Source organism: Myxine glutinosa, chromosome 10 (assembly GCF_964187855.1).
Source record: "Myxine glutinosa chromosome 10, kmMyxGlut1.1, whole genome shotgun sequence".
NCBI lineage: Eukaryota > Metazoa > Chordata > Myxini > Myxiniformes > Myxinidae > Myxine > Myxine glutinosa.
The window spans coordinates 6,766,090-6,779,903 of NC_136270.1; the positions used below are offsets into that span (position 1 = coordinate 6,766,090).

Sequence of the window (13,814 nt, forward strand, 5' to 3'; positions counted from 1 at the left end):
TCCACTGTTCCGTTACCCTAGGGGTTATATGCAGTAGTACGGCTGGAGGCTACTCCCTGTTCCTGGAGGAATTGCTTAACTTCCTTGGATAGAAATGTGGTGCCCTTGTCGGAATGCACATAAGCGGGATAACCGAACATGAGAAACAGGTCCTGAAGACAACGTATTACTGTCGTGGATGACATATCAGCACAGGGGTATGCAAACGGAAATCGTGAGTACTCGTCGACAATTGTAAGAATGTATCGTCGCGGGCCCAGCGCCGGCAACGGCCCCTTAAAATCCACATGTAGTCACTCCCACAGTCGTCCTGCATGGATGAAAGTCCCCATGGGAGGTTTATAAAATCACGGCTTTACCTCGGTGCACACAAGACATGACCGACAAAGTCGCCGGACATCTTCGATGGAAAAAGGCAGATTTCTACATCGTACAATGTAGGATAACCGGGTGATGCCCAGATGGCACAATGATTCGTGGATCCCACGTAAATCTTCTGATGTCATGCCAGCACAGACAGGCCGAGACAGTGCATCGGCCGCCACATTATCCTGCCCAGGTCTATACACAATCTCGAAACTGTAGTTGGCCAGTTCTATGCGCCAGCGAGCTATTTTGTCATTCTTAATCTTTTGAGAATGTCGGACGTTATACATGAAAGCAACTGACTCTTGATCGGTTATCAGTTGAAAGTGTTTGCCAAGGAGAAAGTGACACCACCATCTCACTGCCTCGATGACAGCGTACGCCTCTTTTTCTATCACAGAGTGTCGCCGTTCGCTCTCAGTCAAGGTCCTCGAAAAGAATGCGACGGGGTGTCCTGCCTGCTTGAGCGTAGCAGCAATCGCGCAGTCGCTGGCATCCCTCTCGACCATGAAAGGTACTGCTTCGTCTATTGTGGTTACAACAGCCTCCACGATGTCTGATTTGAGTTGTTGAAAAGCAGCTTTAGCAGACAATGTCAACGGAAATACTTTACATTCCACCAGCGGTCTGATCTTCTCTGAGTACCGTGGGATCCATTTTGAGTAATGGGCAAATAAACCAAGTGCTCGGCCAAGCGCACCCCGATCAGGGGGAGGGGCCATCTCGAACAAAGATTGCAGGCGAGTTGCGTCGGGTCTAATCTCCCCGTCTCTCACCGTGTACCTGAACAAGTCTATAGTTCTGGCTGAGTATTTACACTTAGCTTCGTTGAGAGTCAAATTGTACTTTCGCACCATGGCCAAGAATCTTTGCAAATTTTCGTCATGTTCGGCTTGATCCCGGCCACAGATGGTCACAACGTCAATGTACACTAACACATCCTTTAATTGCTCTTTTGCTATGATATCATCGAGCGCACGTTGGAATCAGGAAAACCCCATTCGTGATTCCAAAAGGAATTCTTCGAAATTGGTACAACCGCTGCCCTGATTCAAAGGCGGTATAAGGTCGATCAGCTTCTCTAATCGGTATCTGATGATACACGGAGCAAAGATCTAAGGTACTGAACACACTGAAGGTAGCCACCTCCTGGACCATATCGTCCATCTTTGGAAGTGGGTAGGCGTCTAACTGAGTATAACGATTAATCATTTGTGAGTAGTCGATTTCCATTCGTTTCCGGTGGTTAGAACTAGCGACCACGAGTACTTGAGCTCTCCATGGCGATATCGGCCTCCGGGTGCTTCGCGGCAACAGCTGCACCAGCCATCATGTAGGGCCATCCGTAGGTTTCTGATCTAACCTGGGCTAGTTGAAGTACGCGGGCCTGGTCATATGTGACTTGTAGAGACGTAGTCTCAGTCTCCAGCAAGCGTTGCCGAATAGCAGGTGACTGAAGTCCTGTTATGAAGGCATCCCGCATGAGGTCGTCGATGACCTCAACGACCGTTCGCTCACGGCAGCCCACAGTCTTTGCCGAGCTGTCGTAGACCCTGTACATATTGCTCCAGGGACTCCGTAGTCTCCGGCCGCCTGGTAGCAAGAAGATGACGGGCTTATATCGGACTTTTTGGTTTCACAAAGAGTGCACGCAAAGTGGCTATGGCCGCCTCATACAGTCACGTGAAAAAGTAAGTACACCCCATGTTAGTCCGGCAGCTAAGCTAAATAGAGCATAACAATTGTGCATTTTGTGAGGAAAGCACCAAATTTGGCACACTAGTAGACTATCATATTATGAAAAGATCTGGATATTGGGCCATCTCAGATTCAGAGATTTGTTTTTGCAAGATTTGCAGATTTTGCAGATTTGCAAGCTGAGATTGCAACGCCAGGGACGGCCGACTCCTTCCTGCGAGCTGCCCACATCACCCGCACAAGAAGAGCTCATCAAATCACTGCAGCGGCACTGCACAGTGCACATCCTGCAACACCGTGCGTATGAACGCCACTGTATGACATATGCTGATGATGCAGAAGACCTGCCTGAGTTCGAAGACTGGTGTCACCAGAGAGGAGAAGACATTCGCAACTTTCAGTACTGGGCAACTGTGCTGGAACTAGAGATGTTGGTACTGGTCTACGTGCGTTCTCTGCGGCAGGCTTCATTCACGATGTACCTTGATGCCCTGACGGAACTGGTCCCATGGTTCCATGCCTTAGACCACACACACTATGCCAGGTGGGTCCCTGTTCACCTGAGGGATATGGTTGCACTCCCAATGAAGCACCCAGATGTAGCCAGAGAATTCAGGGCTGGCAACTTCACTGTACAGAAGACGAAGAAGGTGTTCTCTTCGATCCCAATCGAATCGAAATCTTGCAAAAATCAAATCCCTGAATCTGAGATGGCCCAATATCCAGATCTTTTCATAATATGATAGTCGACTAGTGTGCCAAATTTGGTGCTTTCCTCACAAAATGCACAATTGTTATGCTAAGTTGCCCCACTCTGTAAACTTTTGACTTTTTCAACATATTTCAACATACAGCTATTTGATCTCCATTTCAACAATATTGATAGATAAAGGTGATATAACACATCATGAAACATTTACATTTTGTAGTCCATTGTATAATTTAAATAAACATAAATGCAAATTTCGCATGTGGAAAAAGTAAGTACACCCTTGGCTCTAATAGGTGGTATTGCCCCATTTGGCAGAAACAACCTCAAGTAGGCGTTTCTTATAACTGTCTACCAGTCTCTGACATCGACTGGGAGAAATTTTTGCCCACTCCTCCATGCAGAATTCTTTCAGCTGTGCGATGTTTGAGGGGTTTCTTGCATGCACAGCTCGTTTCAAATCCCCCCACAGCTCGATGGGATTTAGATCCGGGCTTTGACTTGGCCATTCCAGAACCCTCCATTTCTTTATTTTCAGCCATTCCTTGGTGAATGTACTGGTATGTTTAGGGTCATTGTTTAGGGTCTCCACTGCTTCGCCGATGACATCCAGCTTTTCATCTCCACCAAGTCCATCTCCACCGCCACCCACTCTATCCTGACAAACTACATCACTGAAATAAAATCCTGGCTTCAAATCAACTTCCTCAAACTTAACTATGATAAATCTGAAATAATCATCATTGGCCCAAAAACGCTCACCAAATCCACCCATAACTTTGCCCTCAACATCGACGGTTTCCCAGTATCCACCTCCCCTCACATCCGGAATCTTGGCAACATCTTTGACCAAACCGTCTCCTTCGACAAATACACTAAACAGATCACAAAGACAGCCTTCTTTCACCTGAAAAACATCGCCCGTCTCCGTCCACCCCTCTCCTCCATGGCTGCAGAAACCCTCATCCACAACTTCATCACCTCCCGTCTTGACTACTGCAACAGCCTCCTCTATGGTTCACCCTCAATAAACTCCAATACATTCAGAACTCCGCTGCCCGTCGACTCACCCATTCCCGGACCCGTGACCACATCACCCCCGTCCTTTACAAGCTTCACTGGCTCCCCATCCCCCAGAGAATCCAGTACAAAATCCTCCTCTTGACCTACAAAGCCCTTCATAACCTGGCCCCATCCTACCTGGCTGACCTCCTCTCCAGACACACTCCCACCCGCAACCTCCGCTCTGCTGGTACCAACCTCCTGACCCCCCTCCCCCCCCCCGCCCCCCCATCCGGACCAAATTCAGATCCTGGGGGGACAGGGCCTTCTCCATCGCTGCTCCCACCCTCTGGAACTCACTACCTCACACCATCAGAGACTCCTCCTCACTCACCACATTCAAAACATCACTCAAGACCCACCTGTTCAACACTGCATTTAACATTTAACCCACATCATTTAACCCCTGACTATCTCTTCTCCGTCTCCTTCCTTTTGCTTTGATTATTTACCTATTGATTTTTGTCTTTTTGCACTTGTTTTTTGTACTCTGTCAAAGCGTCTTTGGGCTTCTTGAAAAGCGCTATATAAAATAAATGTATTATTATTATTATTATTGTCATGTTGCAAGGTCCACCTTCGGTTGAGCTTCAACTTTCTGACAGATGGCCTCACATTATTCTCAAGCACCCTCTGGTACAATGAAGAATTCATAGTGGATTCTATGATGGTGAGCTGCCCAGGCCTTGATGCAGCAAAGCTGCCCCAAACCATAATATTTCCACCACCATGCTTTACAGTTGGTATCAGGTTCTTGTGGTCAAATGCTGTCTTTGGTTTTCGCCAAACATGTCTTCTGGTACTGTGGCCAAATAGCTCTACCTTTGACTCATTTGTCCAGGGCACATTGTTCCAGAAGTGCTCGTCTTTGCCTCGGTGTTCATTGGCAAACTTTAGTCTTGCCCTGATGTTCTTTCTGGACAGCAAAGGTTTCCTCCTGGCACACCTCCCATGCAGATCAAATTTGTGCAGCCTCTTTCTAATGGTAGACTCATGCACTTTGACATCAACAGTGGCAAGAGCTACCTGTAGGTCCCGTAATGACATTCTGGGGTTCTTCGAGACTTCTTTCAGCATCTTGCGGTCTGCTCTCAGGCTGAACTTGCTGGGGCGGCCTGGCCTGAACAAGTTGGCAGTTGTTTGGAATCTTCTCCACTTGTAGATGATCATCTGGACAGTCGAATGATTGATTTCAAATTGTTTGGAGATATTTTTAAATCCCTTCCCAGACTCGTAGGTATCTATAACCTTCTTTCTGAAGGCGTCAGAGAGCTCTTTTGATCTAGGCATGGTGATGCCGCACACTTCAACAACAAAGAGCAAACCAAACGAAATGTCTGAGGTTTAAATAAGACAGGTTCCTCCAATATCCTCTCAAACGATGTTCTAATCATTTGCACTTGAGCTGGTGCACCTGATTCTAATTTTCGGTATTTGAAGTAGTGATAAATGTAGGGGTGTACTTACTTTTTCCACACGCAAAATTTGCATTTATGTTTACTCGAGAAATACCCGTGCTACGCACGGGTGGGAGGCCGGAAGCAAACAGGCAATGCAGATACGGTGAATGCTAAAGCATGAAACCAATAAATTCCACATTCCTGTAGCAACTTCAGTCGCACGTCAGACATGGACAGCAAGTTCGTGAAGGACTTCCATGAAAACCGTACCTGTTCGCAAACAAACGGGTACGTTCACGTAGAGAAACATCGATCGTGGGTCCGTGGCGAATCTGGATATGGCGATGGCAAAATATCAGAAATTGAAGGGTTTTATTTATTTTAAACGATTCATATAAACATCCATTGAATCATATCACACGCAAATCATCAAAATCTAAACAGTATCTTTAGAATTTCAATAAAATAAAAGCCACATCACTGTTCATATCGGTAAATATTATTCCATTGTGTTTCAATTCGTGATCGATACACGATGATCGTGATGATCGTGATCGTGATCGATAATCATGTTCACAATCGCTATGTCGTATGTACTCCCGATACGTGTACCAAATTCCCGATACGTGTAACTCTACCAAATCGACAGTTAAAAGGATTTTGAGCCGATAGGTGTGACGGCCTTGGCAAGATCGATGGAGACAGCGATCTGTAAGATCTGATCCTCCTTCATGCCGAAGTGCAGATCCTCTTTCATGCCACATCCGATCGATGCAGCCGTGCAGCGATCGGTGCAGTCGTTTGTGCGGCACACGGTGCAGCAATCGGTGCAGCCGTTTGTGCGGCACATGGTGCAGCGATCGGTGAAAACGTGGACTCCCACACTGCCACATCCTGCTGATACTTGCTCCCGCACAACGGCTGCACCGATCGAGATTTAACGGATGTTTATATAAATCGTTTAAAAGAAAAAAAGATTTCAATTTCCGATATTTTGCCTTTTCATTTGGGTCTCCCAAAGGAAGCCCTGCCCATAGGGCGGGTACCGTTGCTCGACGTAAGAAGACGTCACAATGAACGTCGTGCAAACGCGAATGTTATGCGTGAGTCCAAACCTGAGAATGCTGGAGACTAAAGCTGAAATTGGGAAATCTAAATAGCCTATTTTACTCCTTGGGATCCCAGGATTATCCACACAAAATATCTTTGCGATCGGTTCAGCAGTTTTTATGATGGTACCTTCGAACAGACAGACAGACGGACATTTGGTGAATTATAGTCTATGTTTGTTTAAATTATACAATGGACTACAAAATGTAAATGTTTCATGATATTTGTTATATTATATCACCTTTATCTATCAATATTGTTGAAGTGAAGATCAAATAGCTGTATGTGAGTGAAATAACCATAGACCGTGTTCGACACATTACAGTGTAGGATGGTCAACTTCTGCGCGTCCGTGAGCTCGGGAACCGACGCCATGTGGTGTCCGAGGGTTCTTTCCCAGTATGACCATTGGCTCGAGGCATCGCTCGCATGAGGATCCCCATTGAACCTTTCCAGCTTAATCTGCTTCTCCATGGCTCGTGCCGCTGAGTTCGAGCGAAGCGAAGTTGAGAGATAGCTGAATGAGAGGGACACTAAAGCGAATGGGATTGCAGGATCCGATCAATTGAAGTCGTATGATTTGCCGAAGGTTGAGAACGGGATGATCGGAGATGATACTTTGCTACCCAGTTCGCCGATTCGAACGGTGAAGGCTATTCCGCAAAGAATCCTATCGGGTGAGGACAAACTACCCGGTACGGGTAGTGAAGGAATTGACCCGGAGGGGATATATCGCACTCGTTCAGGTCGTCTGTGTCAGCCACCGCAGCCTCTTGGTTGGTAGGAATTGTGTGTATTATTAGACTGCTCTATATTACTTGGAATTGCTTTATGAATTGCTTGATTAATTGCTTATAGCTTGCTTGATTTTAACGGAGGGAGAATGTGATGAAATATTTTGTATTGTCTCGAGCCGAGTGACGAGACGATCCGCTGGAAAGGAATGACCTTGAGAGGGCTTATATAAACTGTGTCCATTCAGTGCTCGAGAGGTGGCATATTGTATCCCTGCGCAGTAGACTATCGAGATTTACCAGGTATGTAATGGCTTGCTTGCAAGGAATTAGAAAGAGATGTATTCTTTGGTTGCCTTGATATGGGACTAATAGGTCAGTAGGCCAAACGGTCAACATAGGCCAAAGGTCAACCACTTTTTTAAGAATTTCTAAAATCTTCAATTTTCATCCGATTGACTTGAAATTTGAATAGGATTTTCATAGCAGCTAAATGAATTCAACCACCAACTATTTTTGAGATCAGCGTAGGCCAAAAGGTCAATATAGGCCAAAGGTCAACCACTTTTTTGTCGATTTTCTAAAATCTTCAATTTATCATCCGATTGACTTGAACTTTGAATATGATTTTCATAGCAGCTAACTGAATTTAACCACCAACTATTTTTGAGATCAGCGTAGGCCAAAAGGTCAATATAGGCCAAAGGTCAACCACTTTTTTGTCGATTTTCTAAAATCTTCAATTATCATCCGATTGACTTGAACTTTGAATATGATTTTCATAGCAGCTAACTGAATTTAACCACCAACTATTTTTGAGATCAGCGTAGGCCAAAAGGTCAATATAGGCAAAAGGTCAACCACTTCTTTGTCAATTTTCTAAAATCTTCAATTTTCATCTGATTGGCTTGAAATTTGAATAGGATTTACATAGCAGCTAACTGAATTTAACCACCAACTATTTTTGAGATCAGCGTAGGCCAAAAGGTCAATATAGGCAAAAGGTCAACCACTTCTTTGTCAATTTTCTAAAATCTTCAATTTTCATCTGATTGGCTTGAAATTTGAATAGGATTTACATAGCAGCTAACTGAATTTAACCACCAACTATTTTTGAGATCAGCGTAGGCCAAAAGGTCAATATAGGCAAAAGGTCAACCACTTCTTTGTCAATTTTCTAAAATCTTCAATTTTCATCTGATTGGCTTGAAATTTGAATAGGATTTACATAGCAGCTAACTGAATTTAACCACCAACTATTTTTTAGATCAGCGTAGGCCAAAAGGTCAATATAGGCAAAAGGTCAACCACTTCTTTGTCAATTTTCTAAAATCTTCAATTTTCATCTGATTGGCTTGAAATTTGAATAGGATTTACATAGCAGCTAACTGAATTCAACCACCAACTATTTTTGAGATCAGCGTAGGCCAAAAGGTCAATATAGGCCAAAGGTCAACCACTTTTTTGTCGATTTTCTAAAATCTTCAATTTTCATCTGATTGGCTTGAAATTTGAATAGGATTTACATATCGGCTTACTGAATTCAACCATTAACTATTTTTGAGGTCAAAAGGATGCTCTACGGAGTGCCATTCTACTTTGTTTTGTTTTTCCAAGTGTCGCTCTATGAGTGATTTTCCATCTGTCTGTTTGTTTGTCTGTCTGTTTGTGAACAGGATATCTCAAAAAGGTGTGGACGGATTGTGGCGAAATTTGCTAGAGAGGTAGTGTATGTGACAAGGACGAAATGATTAGATTTTGGTGAAGATCTGAATATGAATTCGGATACCAGAATTATTTAATTAATACGTGATTCTTCACCATTGAGAGATCGGGCTAAAACCGATATATAACATGATAATTAAAAAAGTTATGGACGAGTTATGACTAAACTTGGCGGACGAGTTGGTTCGGTGACAAGAACAAGCCGATTCGATTTTGGTTCAGGTCTGAATGCAGATCCGGCCTATCAGTGGGATACAAAACATAAACTGTTCACCAGGTATGTGCCCTACCGAGCGGTCGTTAAGCGTCGTTATTGTTTTCACAGAGATTAGGAAGCCTTTTGCCTCCAAGTATTTTTCACTCACAAATACAAAATGAATGGAAGACTTCTGCAATGGCGACCATTTGCTCGGGCGTGTAGTTTTACCGGATGTAACTCTGTCCTTCCTCGTGAAAAAAGCAGCGCAGTAATCGCTTGGAGCCCTCTTGCTCGACCCCGGACATTTCTCCATCTCCATCATCGTCAGTCGCCAGCAAGTCCTGGACGATTTCTACGTAACTCGCCGGGAAGATTCCGGTTCTATTCTTGAGGGATCCCTGTGTATCCGGGGGAAGATGATTCAGCTTCCTTCTTTTAATGTTACATTTACAGTTTTGCATTGAGAATGTACAAACACTTATGGTATATAATTCACTAAATGCACAAAGATGCACAAATGGCAGGGAAACATCTACATATTACACATTTGGGAATGTATGGTTGACTTTCCTTGGCTACTTCCTCCATCCAATGGCCTTTTGTTGGTGTTTCCTGGATCCATGCAAGTTTAAAATCTTTATGAAGAATTTATATTTTATTTTATGCCCTCTACCTCGAACCAGTCATCGTTGATCCTCTGCAGGAGAGAAATGACATCACCTTCACTGATGCTCAGCTCTTTCTCGTCAGAAGCAAGGAAATCAAACATTGCCTGCATACCGGAAAACAAGATGCAAACATAGGGGCAACACCCCTGGTGCTCACCTGGTAGAATATACAGTATACTGCACCGACTAAAGGTATTTTAAAACAATTTCAATGGTTGCTAGAAGACAGGGCAGCAGGTAGAATCATACTAATATAATCATAAGACTTTAAACATACTAACATAATCATAAGACTTTAAATAAACAAATTTAAAAATACCTATCTTTGGGGGCAAATCTAACCCCACCCCCTCCCCCCCCCCCCCCCCCCCTATCCGGTATACCTCCTCAAACCCCAATTTTTCCAATGACTTCAACATTCATTGGTACATCACGGATGATGAAGGTTGTGATGAAGTTTCATCAAAATTGTATGTGTAGGTTCTGAGAAAAAAAAAGCGAATACCTATTTTGGGGGGCAAGCCCCCCATAGACCACCTTAGACCCCGATTTTTTAAATGCCAGGAACAAACTTTGGTACATCATGGGTGATTAAGGGTTGTGGTCACGTTTCATCAGAATTGCACGTGTAGTTTTTGAAAAGAAAGCAAATACCTATTTTGGGGGGCAACTTCCTCCCCATAGACCACCTTAGACCCCGATTTTTTTTAATGCTGTGAACAAACTTTGGTACATCACGGGTTATTGAAAGTTGTGGTGAAGTTTCATCGAAATATTGTGTGTAGTTTCAGAGAAATAGGAGCTTATTCCTATTTTGGGGGGTCAAACCTGGATAGACGTAGACCCCCTTAGACCCGTATTTTTTTTAATGCCATGAACAAACTTTAGTTACAACACAACAAACATCATTTGCGCCAAATTTGGTCGCAATCCCATCATCGGTTGCGGAGAAGAAGTTTCAAGTGTTTACGGACGGACTGACGGACAGACGGACACTCGCCATCGCAAAAGCTCCCCTGAACTTCATTCCAGGTGACCTAAAAACCATCATCGCATTTCTTCAGAAAGCATGAAGCCTCGTTATTTGCCTCTTCCGTGTGTCCTAATTAATTATTTTCTCTTATATCAAGTCACATGGAATAGTAAGCAGGAGAATGAATGAACGAATGAATTAAGTAACAGCAACAATTTAGGAAACAATAATGGTTCCTTCTCACAAGAATATCGCACATCAAATTTGATCTCCACTTGCAGCCCCAATGTCCGGACAACCTGATATTCAAGTGAGGCAGAAGTTACCATTCCCACCAACGAACAGATCCCAAAGCCCTCAAAGATTTCAACCATTCTTTTCTCATTCGCCAATGACTTTGCAAGGTCAGGATAAATTACCTTCGCTCTTGGCCCAACAATTTCTGTAACTTGTCTTCTCAGCGTATGCGGTAATTTCCTTGAAGGTAAGAAGTTAACACATCAAGCTCCTCCATCAGCACAGTCATTCTCCAGTTTAAATGACTTTGGGAAGAATCTCATCCCAACCTTTCCACTATCCCATATATTTGCTTTATGTGCAATCCATAGCATATTTACCAAAACTAAGTCTTTGGACTTGTAACACATTAATATAATCTTGCCAAGTGGGATAACCTAAGTTAATAAATGTTACTAAAAGAAAAATACTGGAAAGGGGCAAAAATAATGAAGTGTGATTTGTGACTTGATTGAGGCCTACAGTTTGCGTGTGGGCGGGCGCCTCCGACGGAGTCTTTTGGGTATGCGTTCCTGATCGGCCTGGGTCTGATAGAAGAAGAGGCGAACATTCTCATCCATAAGCATCCACACCGGCATGGAGAGCAACTCCTGTGGAGATGGAGCCAAGACTCAACTATGACAACTCAGTTAGAGATTTTAAACCTACCTGTTTCACGTGATTTTAGAAGAATTCAAGATTGTTCAAGACAGACCAAATGGGTCTTCACTTTGGGTCACCTCCATAAATCTAAAGATGCTGAGCAGGTCCCTTGAAGCATGAGGCCGGTAAAGACTCTTCTTAGATTCCAATTTTAGCATTACATATATCATCCATAATGGGTGTGAAATAGCACTAATATTCTTAATATTCTTCAGTATACAGCATGGTATGGCTGTGGTTTTCCATCATTTTTCCATTGTCGCTGATGCAGTGGTCAAAATGGCGGCCACTGTCGCAATGGCGGCCACCACATGGCGACCACTCGACAAAATGGCGGCCACTCCATATATTAGAGCAGGAATTTAGAGTTTAGCTAGGGTGCTGTCAACAACTCGACTACTCATCGCGAATGACACAATGTGGAATCTATAATGTCCACCAACAAATGCAAGCAGATGGGAAGCCATTTTAACATCTATCCGAGAGATGGTGCCCCATAATGTGAAATACCGGAATGACAGTTTATAGCTGGGTCGGGATTCAAACCCAGTTTAGACAGCAGAGAGGCAAGTGTGGCAGTAATGTTGATAAATAATGATCAATGCACTTAATTAATATACTTGCCTGGATGTACTTGGTGATCTGCGGAATTCTTGTTTCGGCTACTTTTTCCTTGCGCCCAATGTAAATCTTTCCTGTAACGAAGCAGATAACTCATGCCTAAAGTAAATAATAATTATTAAATTATCTTCTTCTTCTATTATTTTTGATTATATTTATTATTTTTATATATATAAAAGAAAGTTTTTGTTTGTTTGTCTGCGCAAGCTAATCTCCTGAACGGTGAAAGATAGGAGGAAACCTCCAATACAAAAAATGTCGGAACGGGCCCCGAGAAGGTTTTAGGCTCAGTGGCGAGACCGGTTGAGGCCCACGTCGGCCGGGCAGGGCCCATTTCGCAATTAAAAGCTGAGTTGAATTGCAGTAGTCAATCTTCTACGGCCGCGAGTAAAAGCTGAATTATAGTATTAAATTCATTCAAAAAGAACCAAAAATGTCGGAACGGGCCCCGGGAAGGTTATAGGCTAGTTGTCGAGGCCGCATCGGCCGGGCTGGGCCCATTTCGCAATTAAAAGCTGAGTTGAATTATAGTAGTCAATCTTCTACGGCCACGAGTAAAAGCTGAATTATAGTAGTAAATTCATTCAAAAAGAACCAAAAATGTCGGAACGGGCCCCGGGAAGGTTATAGGCTACGTGGCAAGGCCGGTCGAAGCCGCTTCGTCCGGTCTGGGCCCATTTTGCAATTAAAACCTGAGCTAAATTATAGTAGTCAGTCTTCTACGGACGCGAGTATAAGCTGAATTATAGTAGTAAATTCATTCAAAAAGAACCAAAAATGTCGGAACGGGCCCCGGGAGGGTTATAGGCTAGGTGGCGAGGCCGGTTCGAGGCCCACCTCGGCCAGGCTGGGCCCATTTCGCAATTAAAAGATGAGCTGAATTATCGTAGTCAATCGTCTACGGCCGCGAGTAAAAGCTGAATTATAGTAGTAAGTTCATTCAAAAAGAACCAAAAATGTCCGGACGGGCCCCGGGAAGGTTATAGGCTATGTGGCGAGGCCGCATCGGCCGGGCTGGGCCCATTCCGCAATTAAAAGCTGAGCTGAATAATAGTAGTCAATCTACGGCTGCGAGTAAAAGCTGAATTATAGTAGTAAATTCATTCAAAAAGAACCCGGGCAAAGCCAGGTGCTTTCGGCTAGTTAATAATAAATTATCAATAATAAAACTAAATAATAATTAAATAACATAAGCAGAAAACACCATCTGATTTTATTTGTTCCCTTTATACGTGATTTATGAATCCTGGAGCTTTTAACATGCGATGTCAATTTTTCGACATGTCGGAAGTGAGATTCTCCAACACATAATAGTCAGGGCCCTTAGGGATATTTTGGGGCCGTTTGGTTCAAATTCTTCCAAAAGCACCAAATTTGGCCCAGATGTTGCCCATGCCATACTCTTTCGATTTTTGACGGGCGCCAAGACGGGCGCCCACCCCCCCCCCCCACCCCCGGGGGCCCCATAGTGGCGAAATACTAAATGGCCACCACCCGGATTAGAGGAAAATCAGTTAAATAACCAAAAGGGTTGGAATCATGTATGATACTACTTTTCAGGGGTTTTCGAGGATCGAGGAATCCAATTATGATGTTATTTTGATGATTCG

General features: G+C 43.8%; 1 protein-coding gene across 1 annotated transcript in view; it reads right to left on the minus strand.

Annotated features, from left to right (window-relative positions):
- The window catches only part of NCF4 (neutrophil cytosolic factor 4), a 47,113-nt gene that overhangs the window by 11,975 nt on the left and 21,324 nt on the right, over positions 1–13,814 (minus strand). The window contains exons 5-9 of the mRNA XM_068127108.2: positions 12,208–12,278; positions 11,404–11,531; positions 11,064–11,121; positions 9,677–9,775; positions 9,232–9,401 (exon numbers count right to left, since the gene is read on the minus strand). Coding sequence (XP_067983209.2) covers positions 9,232–9,401; positions 9,677–9,775; positions 11,064–11,121; positions 11,404–11,531; positions 12,208–12,278 — 526 coding nt within the window. The remainder of the gene's footprint in view (positions 1–9,231; positions 9,402–9,676; positions 9,776–11,063; positions 11,122–11,403; positions 11,532–12,207; positions 12,279–13,814) is intronic.